Source organism: Notechis scutatus, chromosome 4 (genome assembly GCF_049901735.1).
Source record: "Notechis scutatus isolate UNSWTSFEM ecotype Mainland chromosome 4, rNotScu1.2, whole genome shotgun sequence".
NCBI classification, from domain to species: domain Eukaryota; kingdom Metazoa; phylum Chordata; class Lepidosauria; order Squamata; family Elapidae; genus Notechis; species Notechis scutatus.
Window position 1 is genome coordinate 81,737,241 of NC_142012.1, and position 23,178 is coordinate 81,760,418.

The 23,178-nt window shown below is 41.2% G+C and overlaps 1 protein-coding gene across 1 annotated transcript in view; it reads right to left on the bottom strand.

Moving 5' to 3' along the window:
- The window catches only part of RASGEF1A (RasGEF domain family member 1A), a 57,662-nt gene that overhangs the window by 5,951 nt on the left and 28,533 nt on the right, over nt 1–23,178 (bottom strand). The window contains exons 4-10 of the mRNA XM_026678388.2: nt 19,584–19,721; nt 12,626–12,847; nt 11,881–11,955; nt 10,712–10,804; nt 3,588–3,690; nt 1,867–1,946; nt 289–480 (exon numbers count right to left, since the gene is read on the bottom strand). Coding sequence (XP_026534173.1) covers nt 289–480; nt 1,867–1,946; nt 3,588–3,690; nt 10,712–10,804; nt 11,881–11,955; nt 12,626–12,847; nt 19,584–19,721 — 903 coding nt within the window. The remainder of the gene's footprint in view (nt 1–288; nt 481–1,866; nt 1,947–3,587; nt 3,691–10,711; nt 10,805–11,880; nt 11,956–12,625; nt 12,848–19,583; nt 19,722–23,178) is intronic.

The window sequence follows — 23,178 nt, forward strand, 5'->3', positions numbered from 1 at the left end:
TCACCAGGCTCAAGGTTGACTCAGCCTTCCATCTAAGTGCCATTGCTTTCTTTCTTTCTTTCTTCCTTCCTTCCTTCCTTCCTTCCTTCCTTCCTTCCTTCCTTCCTTCCTTCCTTCGGTTGAACTCAGTCTTCCATCTTTCCAAGGTGGGTAAAACAAGGACCCAGATTGTTGGGGGCCAGAGGCTGACTCTGTAAACCACTTAGAGAGGGCTGGAAAAATACTGTGAAGCAGTATATAAGTCTAAGTGCTATTGCTATTTATCGTACATCGCAAAAGGCTGCTTACCTTGAAGTTGATTTGTCCATTCGGCAAGTGGTTGGTGTGTATCTTATGCAGGAAGTAGATGTCTTTAATGAAAAGGTTGAAAACAGGGATGACAATTTTCTCCCGGCTGCTGTGCGCCATCTGGGATCTCTGAGCTGCCCCTTGAAGAGCCGTCCGATAGTTACAAAAGTTGCTTGAGGGATCCATGTGGTGCTGTTTCAAAAGAATGATAAGAAGTAGCGGCTTAATGTCTGTGGAGGTTCTCAGTTGTCCGGCTCATGGTTGACCCCAAGGCACTTTTCCCCAAAGGCAACTGGACTTTGTTTTCCCTTGAAGATGTTTCGCTTCTCATCCAGGAAGCTTCTCATCTTGAAGCTTCTTCAGAAGGATTGAGAAAAAGCTGAAGAAGCTTCTTGGATGAGATGGGAAACGGGAAAATACTATTACGTACATTCTTATATAATATTTTCAAATCAGTATGTAGATGAATAGATCAGAAGTTGAAAGATGATTGTATTATGTACATTTAAATAATGTTATTACGGTTATTAGTAATGGGTATTAAAATACTGAATAATTACATGATGAAGAATTATATACATGATGTTGCAAATACTACAATGCTAACAACTTTAATCGTAATATTTATAATGTTACTATAATGATATGGGTATGATTAATGTAATTTATACAAAATCCCAAGGGAGGATTCTAACACAGCAGTAGGCTAGCACCAAATTTAAAACAGAAATGGCTGTGAAAGCCTGACTCACAGACAAACACAATACAGAAGCCTGATTGATGATGGCAGATGAGATTCTGCCGAAACGTTGCTACAACTTTAAAAGCACAACTACAATGACGTGGGAAAATACCCGAACAAAGCTGAATGCCATACATGTAAGTACCCGCGAAAACTTAAGAAAACAAATATACATATATACATACACATACACACACACACACACACACACACACACACCAAAAAAAGAAAGGAAGAAAGAAAAACCAGAAAGTCCAGTTGCCCCTTTTGTTAAATCCTGAATATCACTAGATGGCAGGCTTTCATGAGATATGATTTTTAAAAAATGAAAAGTAATGAAAAGTAATAGAGGTGGATTATGAGCGACCACCTCATTGTCTTTCAAATACTATCAGCTCCACCCAGTGTGTGAAAATTGTTGCAGGTGGAAGAGGAGCCTTCTAGCATGATATGGAAGGTTTCCCTCTTCAAACGGATGAAAGTGTGTGTGTGTGTGTGTGTGTGTGTGTGTGTGTGTGTACACACTAAGAATGACAGACTTTTAGCCAATCGGTACACACCTGCTTGAATGCCTGATGACAACGGAAGATATTCTTTATATCCAGTTTGATTGAAATTTGATTGATTTTAAGATTTGGAAGGAAGAACTTATTCATTACTTTTTCATGCTTGTTCTGTTATTCTCCCTAACTCTGAGCAGGGAACTTTAGTTAAGTCCAACTCTTATGCTGCTGTATTCTGGCTTGTAATTGCTTTTTTTAAAAAAAGTGAAATGAAAATAATCTGTTGAGTGAAAAATGTTTGACCCAATGCAGCGCAAGCTATGACATATTTACCTCTAAAACATCAAATTTGGCTGTTTTCACTTTGGACCATGTTTTCTTTAGTCGGGCAACGGGACTCAAATTCATGCCAGCTGCAAAAAAGAGAAAGAAATAAAGGGAGAGAGGGAGAAAGAGATAGGGGGAGAGAAAGCAAAGGAAAAAGGAGAGAAAGAAAAGATAGGGAGGGAGGGAGAGAGACAGAGAAAGAAAGAAAAGGAAGGAAGGAAGACAGGAAAGAAAGAAAAAGAAAGAAGGAAGAAAAAAAGAGAATGGAAGAAAGATGGAAACAGAGAAGGGGAAAAGGAGAAGGAAAAAGGAAAAGGAAAGAAAAGAGAGAGGGAGGAGGAAGAGAGAAAGAAAGGAAGGAAAGAAAGAAGAAAAAGAAGGAAGGAAAAGAAAGAGAAAAAGAAAGAGAGAGAAAGGGAGAGAAACAGAGAGCAGGAAAAAGGGAAAGGGAGAAGAAGGAAAAAAGAAATAAAAGGATTTTTAAATACTTTGTCATGCATTTCAAACGCGTTTCTAGCAACGATGGGCTTTCATAAAACTTCACTCGGGACTCTCTTGACTCATTGTCAAAGGGCAGCTTGTGCAGGCATGTGGGTTGTCCCAAGCACATTAAATGTTCAGGAGCCAAAATGGGCCAAAATGTTCTGAACCCCCTCGCTTCTTCCTTCTATAATTCCTCCAAGCCACCTTGAGGTGTTAAGCATTGCCATGCTAATTAAATTAAATCGTATTCTTTCAAGTCGATGCCCCCGATCCTCCTATAAGGTTTTGGTAAATCTCCTGTGTCTTCCTGGCTTTCTTTCTTTCTTGCGTGCATCATCATCTGTTTTACAGCGACGATAACTTTGCCTCTGAATCCCTGCGTTGAGCACATCCTGCCCTCCAAAGTGTGTCAGAACTTAAAAGGAAAGTGCTTTAGATCTGAGGCATCCTTGGTGCTCTCTTGAGCTTGCTTGTTTCCTTGCAAATGTTTCATTACCCAACTAGGTAACATCATCAGTGCTAGGAAGGAGTGCCAGATCTACCATTCTAATTGATTTATATCGCTTCCCATTTCCCAACCTGTTGACGTGCAAACATTAAAAAGATCTATTCCCAACCTAGCACTAGTTTCTACCTGCATATGTGGGACTTGCCACAAAATGCAGAGCTCAGATTTTGTGTGTGTCTCTCTCTCTCAGTTTGCAAATGTGCATGTTTTACGTCTATGAGAGAGAGAGAGAGAACAGTTGGTGTGCATGTATAGCAGAGGTGGCATTCAGCAGCTTCTGACCAGTTCTGGAGATCCACTGGTGGATATTTTAAGTAGTTTGGAGAACCGGCGAATCCCACCTCTGACTGGCCTCGCCAACCCCATCTATTCTCCACCTCCCGAGTCCCAGCTGATCGGCTGGGTCTTCTTTGGTTGCCCTGTACAGGAGAAGGGAGCTGGAAAGCAGGTTAGTGGGGTGGGAAGGGAATGGAGATTTTGCAATATCCTTCCCTTGCCACGCCCACCAAGCCATGCCACACCCATGGAACTGGTAGTAAATATTTTGAACCCCACCACTGATGTATGGGGATCATTACACAGGATCAGTTAATCATAGAGGTGCAGAGCAGTTAATATTAGTAGGAGATTACACCAATGTGCTAAATCACTGACTTTGCAATCTCAGGCCAAGTTTTTAATCTCCTCAACTCTCATTTTTGACTGATGCAGTCATGCCCCCAGAGACCTTACTCACAAATAATGGCCATCATGGAGTTGAAATTCCCAATGTTGAAGCATTCTCTTGCCACATCAATGAAAAACTCCACGATTCTTGTTCGCTGTTTTTTCTTCACCACCTGAAACATTAAAAGGATGTGTGGTGAGAAGAGGGAACTGTACTAACATCACAGCAATAATAAACCAGTGGCAGAGCCAACACATTTGTTGGAAAATCGATGGGATGAATTCCATTTTTTTTCACGGAAGTCTTCATGGTTAGGCAGGGGAGGGGGTTTCCCCTTTTTTTTTTAGGAGAACAGGAACCGTTTTTTTTTTTGTTTGAATGTTTCAAATCCTAATATATGTCTACTTAGTTGGTACGAAAAGGGAATAAAGAAAACCAAAATACGACAGGTGCATGTTGAGTCCTTAAGTGCTAAATGATTTCCTACTTTATGTGTTCTGGGTCTGACAGGTGACTTAAGTGCTTTCGGTGAATTCTAGTTCAATAATTTAAATAATTATAAAAATAAAAAAAAAAAAAAAAAGTTGAGGGGGGGGGGGGGGGGGGGGGGGGTCCTTTTCTAATCAAGACAAGAAATGCCTCTATTGAGCTAAATACTGAAAAGCATTTAAATTTTCTAGCTTTTGATAGAAACTGCCAAATATGTTGTCCTGGTTCTAAAAAGGGAAGATTGCTTTGATCCTGTAGAGTTTTGATTTGACACCGAGAAGCCATAATCCAACTTTTTTAGTGTCATACTTGATGCAGAACATATTCTACCCTAAAACAAAACATCCTTCACTTCAAATATGCAAATAAATGAGACCAATAAGCTTAAAAGCTGATTTGATTCCACTTAATTACAACCACTGTTGAATTCAAGTTTGGATTATCTCCTGATTACATATTTTATTACACCGATCCCACAAGGACTTTGAGATATTTCCTCCCAACAACACTCTTAGGTCAACAATGACAATTATCCTTTAATATACCGAGATGCTTTTCTGCATAAAATATGGGCAATCGACCCAGAGCGAGCCACACAATGCATTTCATATCTGACTATGCAGTACTTGGTTGTTTGGAGGTCTCTGATAACCAGAGACTGTCCAAATTAATCAATATAATGCAGGGATATCTGCAACAAACTTAATTTTTTTTCTCTGCTGTTTTGATTTTGAAGATTGTGGTTTGTGTGTAGGGTGTTAAGAGCCAAGGCAACATTCTACTGCCCCATCTATATCCAAAGCAAGGAAATGCTATGTGTCACGTTGATGACATTTTCCCCTGAATCTCAAAAGGTTCTCCATCTGTGGTTCAATATTGGTGTTGAAAAGTAGAGGGGATTAAAACCAAAGCTAGTGGATTTCCTTGGGATTGAGCTGAAACTGGCTCTTGTTCCTTTTTTTGTGTGTTACACGAGAGCTAAAATCTCAAACCATAAAGAGATTTTTGCCCATTGCAGATGTAGTCAATGGATCTGATATAGCCTTGTCAATCTATCGGTGTGATAACCTTGTGATTATGTCAAGAGGACTTCAATTCCCAGAGGTGACCACCAACCATCAATCAATAACTCCTACTCTTTGGGTTGCAAGGGGGCAGAGAAAGGAACAAGAGCCTGAAAATCCAGCCTGGTACCATGTTCTAGAGACGAGCATCATTGAATAATTGGATGTTGGGGCCAAACAACCACACCCACTTGTGAAGAGTTCAAAACAGGGTGGTAAAACAAAAAAGGAAGTTTTATTTTTCTATGTCTTTTTTGTAGCAATCTTCCCAAACTTTGCACCTGGACCAGAAAACATAAAATAATAGGGTTGGAAGGGACCTTGGAGGTCTTCTAATCCAACCCCCTGCTCAAGCAGGAGACCCTAGACCAGACCAGACCAGACTAGATGTGGTTCAACACCATTCAAAGGGAATCGGACTATGACCTTTTGTGCCTACGTAAAGACTCCAGACTAGTTACCTGCTTGATGCCTCCCCCTGCCCCAAGCCAGTCTCTCTCCGACAATGGAATTGTTTTGAGGTTGTCCCACCTGCACTAAATTTGGAGAGCCTCTGGGTGGGAAAAAGATCATGAATGCCATCATAGGTCCAGGACTCTCATAAGAGTTGCACCCTCTCTAACTTTATTCCAACAATGACTATTCAATAGGACAACCCAGATTTTTCATTTCCAGGACTCTTCCTCCCAAGTTTTCGTCCTGAATTGTAATTTTGCCTATCTTTTTTTTTTTTTGGGGGGGGGGGGATGTAGCTTCTTGAAAGCTATTCCTTGCTGTGTTTGTTTATTACATTCCCTGTTAATAGATTGTGGCTGACTTGGCTTTTAAGAGCTAAACTTATATTTTCTGCAGAGTTGTTTACAAGATGCAGTTACGCTAAGATATTTTGCTTTGCTCTGACAGATTTCTAAAAGGAAAAAAAATGCTTACATAGTAGAGTCCTCTAAGGGATTTCTTTCTATAAATAAAGGTTCTGTTGCATGATTCTATCTGGCCCTTTTTGGAAACAAAACAAACTCCAACTGTTTTTACTGGCATGCTTCTCCCCTGATCAAATGGCCTCCAAACTGATTTGTTGCTTTTCATTTTCCTATTGGTTGTTGACATGAGTTAGACATTCCAGATGGTTTTTTGGGTGCCAATCTATGTTTTTAATCATTTATTTATTTTTAATAGAGAGGAATTATTTCTCTGCATTTTTAATACAGAGGACCTATTGGGTCTGTCAGTTGTACTTCTACAGGTAAACTCGAAAAATTAGAATATCGTGCAAAAGTTCATTCATTTCAGTAATGCAACTTAAAAGGTGAACCTAATATATGAGATAGACTCATTGCATGCAAAGCAAGATAGTTCAAGCTGTGATTTGCCATAATTGAGATGATTATGGCTTACAGCTCATGAAAACCCCAAATCCACAATCTCAGAAAATTAGAATATTACATGCAATCAATAAAACAAGGATTGTACATAGAACAATATCGGACCTCTGAAAAGTATAAGCATGCATATGTATTCAGTACTTGGTTTGGGCCCCTTTTGCAGCAATTACTGCCTCAATGTGGCTTGGCATGGAAGCTATCAGCCTGTGGTATTGCTGAGGTATTATGGAAGACCAGGATGCTTCAATAGCAGCCTTCAGCTCTTCTGCATTGTTCGGTCTCATGTCTCTCATCTTTCTCTTGGCAATGCCCCATAGATTCTCTATGGGGTTCAGGTCAGGTGAGTTTGCTGCCCAATCAAGCACAGTAATTCCATGGTCATTGAACCAGGTTTTGGTGCTTTTGGCAGCGTGGGCAGGTGCCAAGTCCTGCTAGAAAATGAAGGCAGCATCCCCATAAAGGTCGTCTGTGGAAGGAAGCATGAAATGCTCAAAAATCTCCTGGTAGGTCGCTGCATTGACCCTGGACTTAATGAAGCACAGTGGACCAACACCAGCAGATGACATGGCTCCCCAAATCAACATAGACTGTGGAAACTTCACACTGGACTTCAAGCATCTTGCAGTGTGTGCCTCTCCATTCTTCCTCCAGACTCTGGGTCCTTGATTTCCAAATGAGATGCAAAAGTTGCTCTCATAAGAAAGGAGGACTTTGGACCACTGAGCAACAGACCAGTTCTGTTTTTCTTTAGCCCAGGTAAGACGCTTCTGATGTTGTTTGTTGTTCAGGAGCGGCTTGACAAGAGGAATACGACATTTGAAGCCCATGTCTAGGATCCGTCTGTGTGTGGTGGCTCTTGATGCACTGACTCCAGCCTCAGTCCACTCCTTGTGAAAGTCCCCAACACTTTTGAATGGCCTTTTCCTGACAATCCTCTCCAGGCTGCAGTCATCCCTGCTGCTTGTGCACCTTTTTCTTCCACACTTTTCCCTTCCACATAACTTTCTATTAATGTGCACTTTGGGAACATCCAACTTCTTTTGCAATTACCTTTTGAGGCTTTCGCTTTTTATGGAGGGTGTCAATGATGGTTTTCTGCACAACTGTCAGGTCAGCAGTCTTTTCCATGATTGTGATTCCTACTGAACCAGACTGAGAGACCATTTAAAGGCTCAGGAACCCTTTGCAGGCGTTATGGCTTAATTAGCTGATTAGAGTGGGACACTTTAAGCCTAGAATATTGAACCTTTTCACAATATTCTAATTTTTTGAGATTGTGGATTTGGGGTTTTCATGAGCTGTAAGCCACAATCATCTCAATTATGACAAATCATGGCTTGAACTATCCTGCTTTGCATGTAATGAGTCTATCTCATATATTAGGTTCACCTTTTAAGTTGCATTACTGAAATAAATGAACTTATGCACGACATTGTAATTTTTTGAGTTTCACCTGTATTCCATGTTCTATTCTATTCTATTATTTTCTGTTCTATTCCTATTCCTATTCCTATTCCTTTCCATTCCATTCTATTCCAGACCCATTTTGTTCAAAATATATACTGTATATCAGGTTTCCACCATTTCAGGGAAGCTGTTCAAGCTAAAGCAGGAATTTGTTGGATGGGCTTAGTGTCTTAACCCCTATTCCCCATGGGACACAATATTTAGAATAGAATAACAGAGTTGGGAGGGACCTTGGAGGTCTAGTCCAACCCCCTAAAAAACTTCCAGTCCATTTATCTATTTAAAGAATTAGTGTGGCAACTTATCTTAAAGACCTAACTCTGGGTAGTTAGCAACAATCTGTTATTCTGTTACTTTATTAATGCACAAACACAAATAATAATGAAATGCCTCTATCAAGAAAACACAGAGGAAAAACTCCGTAACAATCCTATCAATAGACCATCATTATGTTTATGGTTTTTGATGTAGGCTGCCCACAGTCACATGTTGAGATGAGCAGCTGTAGAAATCAAAAATAAAGAATTTGGGGGTAGAACAAATCCTCATGGTGCTTTCCATTTTTGTTTATTATACAGAGCTTTGGAAAGAGGCACCAATTATTCAAAAATGGGAAGCTATTTTTAAAATTGATCTTTGAAAAGAAGCTTTAGTAAAACAAGATCCTTGGTAACTATGGGAACGAAATCACTCTGTACCAAAATATTGTATTTAATGTTCTAACTAGGGGCTTTACGGTTGTGTCTCACCCTCTGACAGAATAGTGTTGCATTCCTCCAATATCTAGAATAAAATAACAGAGTTGGAAGGGACCTTGGAGGTCTTCTAGTCTAACCCCCTGCTTAGGCAGGAAACCCCACACCACTTCAGACAAGTGGTTATCCAATCTCTTCTTAAAAACTTCCAGTATTGGAGCATCCACAACTTCTGGAGGCAAGTTGTTCCACTGATTAATTGTTCTAACTGTTAGGAAATTTCTCCTTGGTTTTAGGTTGCTTCTCTCCTTGATTAGTTTCCACCCATTGCTTCTTGTCCTGCCTTTCAGGTGCTTTGGAGAATAGCTTGACTCCCTCTTCTTTGTGGCAACCCTTGAGATATTGGAAGACTGCTATCATGTCACCCCTAGTCCTTCTCTTCACTAGACTAGACATACCCAATTCCTGCAACCATTCATCATGTGTTTTAGCCTCTAGTCCCCTAATCATATTTGTTGCTCTTCTCTGCATTCTTTTTAGAGTCATAACTGAACTTTTTTACATCGTGGCAACCAAAATTGGATGCAGTATTCCAAGTGTGGCCTTACCAAGGCATGATAAAGTTGGTATTAACACTTCACATGATCTTGATTCTCTCCAGAAGTGGTATTCAGCAGGTTCTGAGCCGTTCTGGAGAACCGGTAGTGGAAATTTTGAATAGTTCGAAGAACCAGCAAATTCCACCTCTAACTGGAGATTTTACAGTATCCTTCCCCAGCCACACCCACCAAGCCACGTCCACAGAACTGGTAGTAAAAAAAATTTGAATCCCACCACTGATTTTCTCCCTCTGTTTATGCAGCCTCGGACTGTGTCGGTTTTTTTGGCAGGTGCCAAAAAATTCCGTCCTGTTAACCCGATCTGGGCAAATCCCCCTCCATCTTTTGGGGGAGGATTTTTTTTGAGAGGTGGGGTTTGGGGGGAGGGGAGATGGGGTACTTCAAATCAGCTTTGATGCCTGGTCACTGGCCCAAAGTCATTGACTTGGTTGCACACAGCGCCATGCTTTAGGCAGGATTAGTGTAGATCTCTTAGTTTCCCAGTTTCAGTTTGGTATTTTTATCTGATAAAGGAGAATATTTGTAGTTCAGAGTTTATATTGAGGGGTCCTGGGTGCTCCCTGAGTTTGGTTGTTTTCTTGCAGATGTTTCATGACCCAACTGGGTCACATCATCAGTGCAAGAAGGGAATGGGGCAGTGATGGAAGAGGGTAACATCGCTACTTGGAAAACAGACAGGTCATGCCTTAACTCTCCACCATGAATCAGGTCTATGAAAGACACAGCAAATGAAAGAAAAGCAGATTTAAGGTTGAAGAGGAGTGTTCAGCTGCCCTCAAAACAGATGCAATGAACTGGTCAGGAGCACATCCATCCCCCAATTTTCTTTCCCCCTGTTGTTCTGACCTAGATTTCCTTTGAAAGCATAAAACACCATTTTATGTCCCGGCAAAACCTCTTTTACAGTTTCATGGCTGTGAATTACATTCATTCACAGCCTGCAAGGCCTCACAAACAGTCTTTCAGGGGAATGTTTATAAACACCCTCCTTATCGCACTTGGAATGTGGCCAGAGAATCAATTGCCAGACGCAGGGCAAGGCCAAACGACACAGAGTCAAACAGAACTTTTCAAAGCTTGAACCGACCAAATGAACTAATTGCTCCCTGCAAAAGCTCACATCCCGTTCGCTCCTCTTTTATGTCCTATGAGAGGGGCCAATCACCTCCGAGATGTGGCCTTACTCCTGAGTTGACCCTGCTTTCTCAGTTGTTCTTGTCTTCTGGTACCCCTGCGCATGCACAGGCTGGGAACCAGTTCCAGAAACTCCCCTGCCTCACTGCTGTCCAAGCCCGAAGGCAGCTGATGACTGCCAGCCTGCTCTGGCCCATCTCTGCCTCCGATGCAGAGCCCTCGTCCGAGCCGTCCTCAGCTTCCAGACCCAGCCAAGGTTCCTCCCCAACCTCCTCACTACTGTCTGACTCAGCTGCCAGCTCCATCAGCCACCAGTGGGCCACAACACCTGTGGGTCCTTACCTTACAAATCTCTGTCGCCACCAACATACTGAGGCAGTTAAACCAATTGTCGTAGGCTTCAAGGTTGTAGGTCTTCGTAACATCGCTTCGGCACTGAAAAATTAAGCACCCACTGTTAGACCCCCGAGTCAAAATAAGGACACCATTGCTTCCAGCAAAGTCATCAGCTCTTCCTCATCAGTAAACCCCACTTAGATTTATGTATAGTTTTTTTTTAAAAAAATAAAACAAAATAAAAATGGATGTCTTCCCAAGTAGCAATCTTTTTTTAGGAGATTCTGAGTGTGCGTGTGATGCAGTGTTAGGATTTTCACAATCCCAATGTGTACCCTATCTATAGGGAGTCCTTGACTTACAACCATTCATGTAGTGATGGTGTTTGAAGTTACAACAGCATGGGGGGGGGAAAGTGATTTATGACCGTTTTTAAGACTTACGGCGATCGTTGCAGCATCCCCATGGACACGTGATCCAAACTTCAAACACTTGGCAACTGGCATGTACTTATGACAGTTGCAGTATCCCGGGGGTGTGTGTGTGTGTCACGTGATTCCCTTTTGTGATCTTCGGACAAGCAAAGTCAATGGGGAAGACAGATTCACTTAACATCCATGTTACTGACTTAACGACTGCAATGACTCAATTAACAAATGAGGCTATAATATCTCCCTCTCTCCCTGCTCTGGTGGTCGGTTCGATATAACTGAGAAAAGAGGTCCTTCAGATAACTGGAGGGAGCCACCACGGAGGAGGCCCTTCTTCTGGGTCCCACCAGATGGACCACTCCTTAGCACAGGGGGACCCACAACCTACCCTGCCTCCCCATTCTGGAGAGTCAGGTAGATGTCACCAGGAAAGGACAGTCCTTCAGATAACCTGTTCCCATGCCATGTAGGGCTTTGTAGGTGGCAACCGGCACCTTGAATAGTATCCAGAAGCAGATTGGCAAGCCAATGCAGCTCCCACAGGAGGGATGATGCCTCTGCACATCTGGATCTTCCCGAAAACATACGAGCCACTGCATTTTGAATCCATTGAGGCTTCTGGATACTTTTCAAGAGCAGTCCCAGGAAGAGCACATTGCAACGGTCAAGACAGGATGTTATTAGGGATTGTGGGTTAATCTTTCTATTTCTCATGTTCCACTTCATCCAAATTTTGAAACTCACCTTGTGGTTATCCAGGGAGTCCACATGACTGACTATCTGCATGAGATCTTCTGGATAAATGTTGCTTACCCTCTCCTAAAACAAGAAAAGATGATCAAGATCCCAGAGGTGTAAAGAAGGCACTGATATAACATTAAGAGGTTATATGCTTTATGTCCCAGAGGTGGGATTCATCCGGTTCTGATCGGTTCTACAAAACCGGTAGCGGAAATTTTGGGTAGTTTGGAGAACCGGCAAATCCCACCTCTGACTGGTCCCGCCAACCCCATCTATTCTCCACCTCCTATTGAGTCCCAGCTGATCGGCTGGGTCTTCTTTGGTTGCCCTGCACAGGAGAATGGAGCTGGAAAGCAGGTTAGTGGGCTGGGGAGGGAATGGGGATCGTGCCATATTCTTGCCCTGCCACGCCCACCAAGCCACGCCCACAGAACTGGTAGTAAAAAAATTTGAATCCCACCACTGTTTTCATCCCAGTGTAAACAACTACCTGTACACTTGGAAATAAACACTGTTTAAAAATTAACATTTTTTCTTTGTTTCATGAGCGTAGCCATTTTTTTCATTCTTATACATATTTGAGCAGTGAAAAGCTGGCCAGTGACAAGCTACACAAAACTTTTAGTTCGCTGTCTGTACTTTCCCATCGTCTTCCTCCCCTCTTGGGAGTAGTCTTTCTGAAACAGCGGGTCTCAAACCGGAACATTTGGCCATGAAACAAAGGGAGGACAAGGGAGGGCTCACTCACCAGTTCGATGTGTGTGAGCTGCTGTGCAAGGACCAGTGGGTCACAGCATACGCTCAGAACGTCCTTCTGGGATGCCTGCGGCTTTGTTTTGAGGACGGCCCCTTTGTCGGTCACCGGTTGGCGAAACTTTTCCCGGATCTCTTGGTACTGATTGCGGGCAGCGAGTGCCATCAGAAGATCTTGTGTCATCTGGCTGATGATCTTCTTGACCGTTCCATTTTCCTAAATCCATAAAACAGAATAATTGATTGAGAAACAGGTAAATTATTCTGGGCATGGCGTTGGACTGGGAGGATCTCCAAGGTCCCGTCCAACTTGGTTATTCTGTACAGGTAGACTCTCCCAACAGCTGTTCCAGTTGCAGTGCTGTTTTTCTACATTTAAGACTTGCCACATTCCCATGGTGTCAACTCGTAAATCATCCCTATGCCTGTTTCCGAGTTGCCATAAGAAGGAGGGGGGGAAAGGCCTGAGGGAGCAGTGTGGCAGATGAAGGCCAGAAGCACATTCCACACTTATCTTGTGGAGATTGTAGCTTAGGCTACTAGATCTTCTGCCTGTGAAAATCTTTCATGGGAGAATGTGATTGATGACACCCAGCCCATGTTGGAGAATCTGATATATGACACAGCCAGGAGGATGGGGGGCAACAGGGTCATAGGTAAATTACATTAGTGCTGGACATGTTGCTCCTAATAAATCTTTTGAATTCTTTTGAAACTTGGCTTGAGGCTCGTGACTGAATTAGGGCAATCGTCGGAACCCTGACACATGGTCATGTGATCAAAATTTGGATGCTTGACCACTGGCATGTATTTACGACAGTGGCAGGGTCCTGAGGTCATGTGCCCCTCCCCCTTTTGGGGACCTTCTGAGAAGGACAGCCAGACTGAACAGCCATGTTGCTAACTTAGCAACTAGAGTGATTCACGTAACAACAGTGAGGACAAAGGTTGTAAAATGGGGACAAAACTCACTTAACAACCATTTTGCTTAGCAATGGAAATCTGGGGCTCAATTGTTGCTGTAGGTAGATAAATAAATTCTGTATAAATATTTTTTGAATGAGTGAGTCTGTCATCTGCACCTCTATAACTGCCTGGTTTGGTTCTGCAACCCAACAAGACAGACACAGACTTAGAGAGTAATTAGGACCACAGAAAAAACAATTACTACCAACTGCCTTCCATGGAGAACCTGTATGCTGCACCAGTCAAAAAAAGGACTGTGAAAATATCTACAAACCCCTCACATCCCAGACATAAACTGTTTCAACTCCCACCCTCAAAACGATGCTATATAGAGCACTGCACACCAGAACAACTAGACACAAGAGGAGTTTTTCCCCCAAAAGCCATCACTCTGCTAAACAAATATTTCCCTCAATGCTGTCCAACTATTTACAAAGTCTGCACTACTATTACTATTAACCTTCTCGTAGCCCCTTATCGCCCATCCCCTCCCACTTGTGACTGTATGACTGTAACTTTGTCGCTTGTATCCTTATGATTTATATTGACTGTTTCCTACTATGATTTGATTATTTATTGTACCCTATGACTATCATTGTGTTAGACCTTCTCATTCTTGACTCTTGACGAATGTATATTTTCTTTTATGTACAGCGAGAGCATTCGCATCAAGACAAATTCCTATGCGTCCAATCACACTTGGCCAATAAAGAATTCTATTCTATTCTATTCTATTCTATTCTATTCTATTCTATTCTATTCTATTCTATTCTATTCTATTCTATTCTATTCTACTCTACCCTACCCTACCCTACCCTACCCTAAAAGGCTGATGAGTTTAGAATTCAATCTCAAGCAAACTTAATTTTTTTTTTATGCCAAATTTGCTTAAGTACACTGCCATTCATCCCTTATGGGTTTTCATCAGTCAGAAATATTCCAAGGCTACAAAATTATTGCTTACATTCTTCCCTGGCGAAGAACTAGTGCTGCATTACATTTATAGCTTTTCTTTATACCCATGGTATATGGGTATATGCTGCCTCAGTCTTTTCTTTTTAAAAATATTTTTATTGTGCATTTTTCCTTAATGTACATAACAGTTCCAATTATACAACGTCATTGTGTACTGGTTATATCAAATCCCTTTTTCCTCCTCATCATATTATACATCCTAGTTAAAACTATCACACTGTCTAATCTCTACATTGTGTTATACATCCAGATTATAACTATTATTTGCTTATTTCTACCATAGAAATAGAGACATTTGGTTAAGTGAATTCTGCTCCGTTTTACCATTTGTCTTCCCATAGTTGTTAAGTGAATCATAGTGCTCAATTTAAAAACAGTAAACAAATCTTCACCGATCCAACTGGTTATCGGTGTAATATGTAGCCCAGCCTAAGTCCTGCTGTAGATATTTCCCACCTGCCATCTTGGAGACAGACCTGGCTTTCCTAATTAGGTCTAACCAGTTATGGTGGCATTGTAACTGGAAGATTAAGGTGCATTCATTCATTCTGGGTCATGTAGATGCCAACTCTTTTTTTGTAACTTAATTGGCATCTCAAAAACACGCTTGATGGACTTTGGTTAAACTGCTTCATCTTGCTTGCATAGGTGTGAATGCTTCTTGCAGTTTAAACGTTTCCATTCAGACCAGAGACTTGAAAGAACAAGCCGATACAATAATGGGTTTCCTTGTTCCTGAAATTTCAGGCATGTCTGCATTTTTGCCTACTTAGACACGAAAAAGAAACAACAATGATCACATTTCATTTTTTTTAAAAATGTAATTTAAAAAAAAGAATAACAAATGGCTATAGTTTCACACCAGGTGTGTCCAACTTTGGCAACTTTAAGACCTGTGGACTTCAACACCCAGAATTCCCCAGCTAGCACGCCTGCTGGCTGGGGAATTCTGGGAGTTGAAATCCCCAAGTATTAAAGTTGCCAAGGTTGGACATCCTTGCTTGACACCAGGAAGGTCAAACTCGCATCATCACGGCAGCGTCATGTGATGTATTGGGACTTTTCCCACCCCGTTTTCTAAACTGGGCATGGCCAGCGCAGGATGCATCCAGCCCACAGGCCGTGAATTTGACAGCCCTGCTTTATACCATCATCTGCTACTTTGGCGCAGAAGACTGTCTCGCTGAAAGAAGGATGGGGCTGGATCAAAACAGTTCGATAGAGCAAGCAAGGCAAGAGACGTTTCTAAAACATCTGATGTGAAATCAAAACAATCCCTGCAAATAATCTATTTATTTTTTTTAAAAAAAACCATCATCTCAAAGAGGAAACATCCACTTCAAACCTTCCCTTATCATGCTAATTTACCACTTGCAACGGCCACACAGATGCATGAATGCATGTGTCAGAATTCCGGAAGTTACCCTCGTTTAAATCATGAGTCTGGAGCCAAACTTCCAAAACTTCAAAAAGGATTTATTGGGAGTAAACATATCCGGCACTGCCTGGGTGTAGCTGACTCTGACGCACATCATTCATTGTCACCCTTGGCTCTGGTTTTGCCCCATCCCCTGGGTGTATCGTAATTCATATTCTCCAATGGGACACATCCATAGCCCAGAGTCATCAATCAGGCTCTCCAGTTAGAATTTTGCATGGCAGAAACTTCGGTCACCTAGTTACTATCTTTGAAAACATTTATGGAATGTACTTTCGATTTCCAACTGCCGCACTGCTCCCCCTCCCTTTCTGTTGGCAACTCTAAAAAGACCATAGAAATATGTTGTGAGTTGACAGAATGAATGAACACATGAATTCTTTATTGGCCAAGTGTGATTAGGCGCACAAGGAATTTGTCTTGGTGCATATGCTCTCAGCATACATAAAAAGAAAAGATACATTTATCAGATGGGAACATTCAACAATGCTGACCCCCTTCCTGCAGCTTTGAAAGTTTAAATTCTCTATATTTCTGCTTCTCTATCTAGTGAGCATTGGCATCTACGTCCCTGTGATTTCTTGAGCATTTGTGGTTTTGTGTGTGTGTGTGTGCATATTCCAGCCAGAGCTAATATTTAGTTTTTGGCTTGTCTAGCATTTTGGTGGGCCAATTGACATTCGTCAGGGTTCCTGAACAATGGCACATTCTCACTGGATTGAGGCTCACTGGATTGAATTGCTTGTGGTTTTAAATGGAAAAGCGCAGAGACCCGGACTAATGGTTTATCTCTCCGACTTTGGAAGTAAGCCTGCGACATTATAGAGTTGGTTTCTCTTCCACAGGGCCACACATGATCCTGAATACGCTGATGAAGGGCTGTGTGATTATTTAGATTTGAAAGCAAAGACGTGGTTTGGGCTATGTTGAGGTATGAAGTTGGCTAGCTTTGAAAACATCACCTTGCTTTGAATCTGAATGCGCAGCATATTCCTAACATGCATCCATCTCCCATTTTAGATAGTTTTCGTGAATTGCAGGACTAGGAACTAGGAGTTTATTACCAAATAAATAAATAAAATGGGCACGGGTTTGTACACTAATCCTGGCCACGTTAGAAGTGGTTTTCTGTGGCTTGAGTTTAGGATGCTTTTGAGTTTCCAGTGGAAACTCAGCTTAGGCTCCATTAGATCAGAATAACAGAGTTGGAAGGGACCTTGGAGGTCTTCTAGTCCAGCCTTCGGCTTTATCAGGAGACCCTATGCCAATTCAGAAAAAAATGGTTGTCCAATCTCTTCTTAAAAACCTCTAGTGATGGAGCATCCACAACTGGAGTCAAGCCATTCTTCCACGGATTAACTGTTCCATCAGGAAAACCCTAGACTTTCCTATTGGTGCCCCATCCCAATACAGCCACTTCTGACCCTGCTTCATTTTTTTTATTGCCAGCTTATTTTTCATTTTTATTTTTGTGTTCAATCTTGCTACTACACCAACTCTACACCATTAAAGCAATTAAAAACCACAAGACCAGTTTTCTGTCATCACTTTCCAGGGCCTTTTTACAACACCTTTTCTTTCATCAGATGTGGCCTCACCCACGGGAGGCCTATTTTGGGCAAAGCAGCGAATTAAACCTGACTGCCGAAGAAAACAAGAATTTCCTTGGAGTTTACCAATTTTGAAAGTATGTGCTTGCAAGGCATCAACCCTATGACCTCCACCATGGCTTCTGGCCTTCAGGATGTGACATTCCAGTAAGCATCTGAACTGATGAATTGGAACACATCCGGTTGATGGCACTCTTAATAGTTAAATGTCAACTTTAATCATCAAAGGTGCTGTCTGTATCATAGCTATTATTATTATTTAATAAGCACAGACTGAAATTACTCTTAAAGCTTTATGACTGATCTCAAAACATATTCTTTATTTTTATTTTTTTTAAAAAAGACCTCATTATCTTTACATTTTGCATTACTTAATAGTGTGGTGCATGCTTCAAAAATCATTCAGTAGAAACCTCTTGGCTCTCAATATAAAGGCGAAGCAAATTGACCTGCTGGAGGAGATTCAGTTGGAACCAAAACAAAGATTAGGTTCTTCAAAGCAGCAGTAAAAAAAAAAAAAAAAAAGGGGTGATTTAATGAGTTGCAAAGAAACTTTTTAATGAGTTGCCGGGAAACTTTCATTACTGGCTTTCCACTAGTTAGTGCCAAGATGGTGTATATTAACACAAAGGTGCTTTTTTAAGAGGCAACTGGACTTCCTTTGCTTTTCCTTGAAGACGTTTCGCTTCTCATCCAAGAAGCTTCCTCAGTTCTGAGTTAACTGAAGAAGCTTCTTGGATGAGAAGCGAAATGTCTTCAAGGAAAATCAAAGGAAGTCCAGTTGCCTCTTGAAAAAGCCCCTTTGGGATGTCTGAATTCCTTCTCCAAAATAAGTGTGCAGAGAAACACTGCTGGCAAAACTTTACTCTAATGTCTTCCTAATGGGAGTGCTGTTGTTTTGAGTTGTAGTTGTTGTGTTTATCCTATTTCTGGCTTCTTCTTTCTCTAATGTCTCTAGGACGGGAAGAATTAAGGATCTATAAATTCTTACTCTGTTTAGAACGATCAATTCAAGCTCCTGTCTTGGAAGTGAGCAAACATCACAGTAGCAATGTTAGGTAGCAAAATGAGGAGGCTTGTTTGCTTTTAGAAAGGAATAGAAGAAAAGGCAACAATCAAACCACAAGCCTGGGCTGTATTCCCACAACCAATAAATAATTGTGGCTATCAAGAGCAACATATTATACTATTCTAGCAGCTGATTCAATACATTGGGGTTTAAAAAAAAACAGCTTAGCTCTGCAATAAAGCATTCTTGAAAAGACAGAGGGGTTTAAACAGCAATAGCAATAGCACTTAGACTTATATACCGCTTCACAGTGCTTTTACAGCCCTCTCTAAGCAGTTTACAGAATCAGCCTCCAACAACCTGGGTACTGCATTCTAACTTGCTGGGAGGGAGGAGGAGGGAGGGAGGGAGGGAGGGAAGGAAGGAAGGAAGGAAGGAAGGAAGGAAGGAAGGAAGGAAGGAAGAAAGAAAGATAACAATAGCACTTAAACTCAAATACCACTTCATAGCAATTTTACAGCCCTCTCTAAGCAGTTTACAGAGTCAGCCTCTTGCCCCCAACAATCTGGGTCCTAATTTTACTGACTTCAGAAGGATGGAAGGCTGAGTCAACCTTGAACAGTCAGGATCAAGCTGCAAGCTGTGGACAGAGTTAGCATGCAATACTGCACTCTAACCACTGTGCCACCATTGCTCTTACTGTTTTTTTTTAAAAGCTGTGGGCTTTGAAAGAAGAAAATAGTTTGGGTGTGCACCAAAAGATCCTTCAAATCCAAAATGCCCCATGTCCCAGCTGCATAGGACAAATTACAGTCAACAGTCCTCTGTCTCAGCGCTTCCTAAGACATAAATCTGCTGCTACCAATAAATATTTCTCCTTTGACAAGTTAATACATGGGTTGATAAAAGTGAGCTTTTTATCTCTCCTCACCACTCATTCTTTTTTCTTCCTTACCTCATCACACTGGGTGATCCGGTGAGCAATTTCCTTTAGTTCCTTCATAGATTTCTCATCCTGGAAGTCATATGGAAATGTTTCGGTCCATTCTTTCAGAAGCTGGATTATCTTTGTTGCAAAGGCCTTGAGCTTCCCCTAAACAAGAACAAGGGGTTTTGTTTATCAGTGTATCAAAAATTTATCTAACTCTGAATTTTGAGCAACCTTGTGATGTTGCCCAGTGCCAAATGTAGGAGATGACCAGGTGAGAGGGGTCAAATGCATCATCAATCTCAAATCCCTTCATGCCCAAAAGAGATTTAAGTCCAGCCCTCCTTGAATTCTGCTCTTACTTCCGCCAATTTGTGTTGACTGTTAGTAGTTCAGATTCTTGTAGAGAGCTAGCACGGGATAAACTTGTATTCATTTGAACAAATTCATTTGGTTCCTGACACCAAAATTTGAACCATCAATTAGAAAAAGGGAGAATTAAAACAAAGGAAGGGATAAATTTGTATTTAAATAACTCTTTGCTTCTTGAAGTTCTGGGTGCTCCATCACTGCAGGCTTTAAAGAAGAGATTGGACAACCATTTGTTCAGTTCTGTTGCTTGATCAGTAGGTGGGACTAGAAGACCTCCAAAGTCCCTTCCAATTTGGTTACAGAACATTCTGAAATAACATTCTGTATTCTGCATTATGTTAGACCCACGTTGGTCTTCCAAATCGGCTTGCTTTTGAAAGTTGTTTATAAAGAGAAAGATTGTAGGTCGATTGTAGCACACTCCCAATGCTCTGACTGAGTCAAAAAGAAGAGGTTGCAACTCAAAGAAACACAAAACGAATTTGACATGGCAAGGAAGGATTTGAAAGACTCTAGGAAATGTAAGTGCTAGGTTACACTCCTAGGAGAAAGGATGCTTCGGGCTCTCTTAGGTTAAGTTTTTCAATTCCTCCAAAACCAGTAGAAATATCAGACTGGTATCTGCGTTTTGAAGTGGGTGAGAGTTTTCAGTATTTTCAAATGCAACTTTTATGCAACAGAATTTGCACTGGAATTTGGGTTTTTAATCTAGAGAAGGTTGAGAAAAATATTAAATGCATGACTTGAGGTCAATCATGCTAATTAATGATGAATTAAGTATATATTTAATTTATATTGCCCCCTATTTGCCCATGGCGAGTCGAGGCAGCTTACACAATGCAAAACCATATTTAAAACAAAACATAAAAATAAAAAACAATAACTAACAAAAAGAATCAAATAAATTAGTAAAGTACAATAGAACAAAATTTCAGAAAACAAAAAACAAAACAAAAGCAAAAAAGCAAAAACAAAAACAAAAAAAACCCAACTCCCACCCCCACCCGCCGCCCTGATGACAGCAGATCACACTAGCATCATCATATATACATCAATGAGACAAAATCAAAATTATTTTTTGTCTTAATTTCATTATGGAATAGAATAGAACAGAATATAGAATAGAATGGAATAGAATAGAATATGCAATAGAATAAGAATAGAATCGAGTAGAACAGAACAGAGTAGAGTGGAATACAGTAGAATAAGAAAGAGAATACAATAAGGAGTAGAGTGGAGTAGAGCATAAAGAGTAGAGTAGAGTAGAGTAGAGTAGAGTAGAGTAGAGTAGAATAGAATAGAATAGAATAGAATAGAATAGAATAGAATAGAATAGAATAGAATAGAATAGAATAGAATAGAATAGAATAGAATAGAATAGAACAGAACAGAACAGAACAGACAAAGTTGGAAGGAACCTTGGAGGTCTTCTAGTCCAACCCCCTGCTCAGGCAGGAAACCTTATCCCATTTCAGACAAATGGTTGTCCAATGTCTTCTTAAAAACTTCCAGTGTTGGATCACCCACAACTTCTGAAGGCAAGTCCTTCCCCCGATGGTCACAGCTGTACAATCAAAGCTTGGTCCCTTTATTTAAAGGAGATGACACAACAAGAACTGTGATTTTGCATGGTTGCAACCTCCATCTTGACTTTCTGGACAGTGCCATTCCTGTGAATGGACCATCCTAGCACACCATTCAGTGGTTGACCAAGGTGGGATGGGAAGAACTTCTTGAGAAGAAGAAAAACGCCCAACTCTGCCTAGACTAGAGCAATCAAATTTATAGAGAGACAATTCCTCCAACTTTATTGGATGTTAGCTTGAATTCATTCATAGATGATCAGAATTCAATGGGGCATTGTCAGAGAGAGTTGGAAATACACTTCCTGATTGAGTCAGTCAACTGTGTCCTGGAAGGTGGGGACATCCTGGTTGTCCCCCACTTGGTCACAGGGCATTTTGTTCATTGCTCCTGGTGCCCCTTGTTGTCATAACTCCATCCTGTTTCTTTATATTAGGATGGATGGGTATTAATTAAAACCTAGTTCTCAAGGACGGGAAGTGCTTAAATGGGAGTGAGTAGAAGGATTTCTTTGAATGAAGTGGTGAGAAGCAGGGACTTCCTTTGTTCACCCTGCTAATCAGATCATCTGAAAAGTTCGTGACTCTTTCTCCCTTTCTCTAAAGGGGAAGGAAAACAGGTTATTTCTTCTGTGCTTGTGTACCCTTGCTTGGGAATTGAGTCCAACAGATGCCAAATTAGTCCAATTCCCTTTAGGAGAAAAAGGAAGATGTATTTTTTTAAAAAGAACTTCTGCTACAAGAGAATGGTTGGTTTAAGTTGGGCTTCTGCTTAAAATCTATCTATCTATCTATCTATCTATCTATCTATCTATCTATCTATCTATCTATCTATCTATCTATCTATCTATCTATCTATCTATCTATCTATCTATCTATCCATCCATCCATCCATCCATCCATCCATCCATCCATCCATCCATCCATCCATCCATCCCATCTATCTATCTGCGAAATACCACTCAGGCATCATCACAAAATCTCCAGAACCGTAAAGCCTACAAACTTGAAATTTGGCACCTATGTTCCTCTTGGCTTCTAGGGGCTCACTAAGAAAGGATTTTTTGAAATGACCATCAGAGCATTTGTATTTCCTATATTATTATTATTATCAACACGCTCTGATGCTAAGGAGTTCTACTTCCCCTCCCCGCCTGAAAAGAAATCTCTTCCAAATGCAAACACAAGCAGAGGAGAGGAGTTTCAGTTTCACAGCACCAAGCAGCTGTACAGAACAGTTGAGCTAAGTCACGCCCAGGCTCCTTGCTGTCTCCTTCTTGCTCACACAGCAAATACTGTTTCAGTTTCCAAACAGCCCTCAACTCTCTCACAGATTGACAGGACGCTAGCCAGATGAATACCAATGGATGCTGGTAGGCAGAGGCAGAATTTTTCCCCCTTATTTTCCTCCCCAAAAACTAAGCCCAACCACATAGTTCCATAGCGAAGCACGGGTATCGAGCTAGTCATAATAATAACCCCAGAAATTCTGCATTGAGTCTTATCACGTGAAAAGGTGGGAGGGGTTTTTTTGTTTTTTTTTGGAGGGAGACTCTGAATTTAGCTCAGATTTTTGTCCTTTGTGGAGACATCTATCCATCTCCCTGGCAATAGCATGGAAGGAACTGCTGCTACCTATTGCGATGTCCTTAAGACACCCCAAGCTT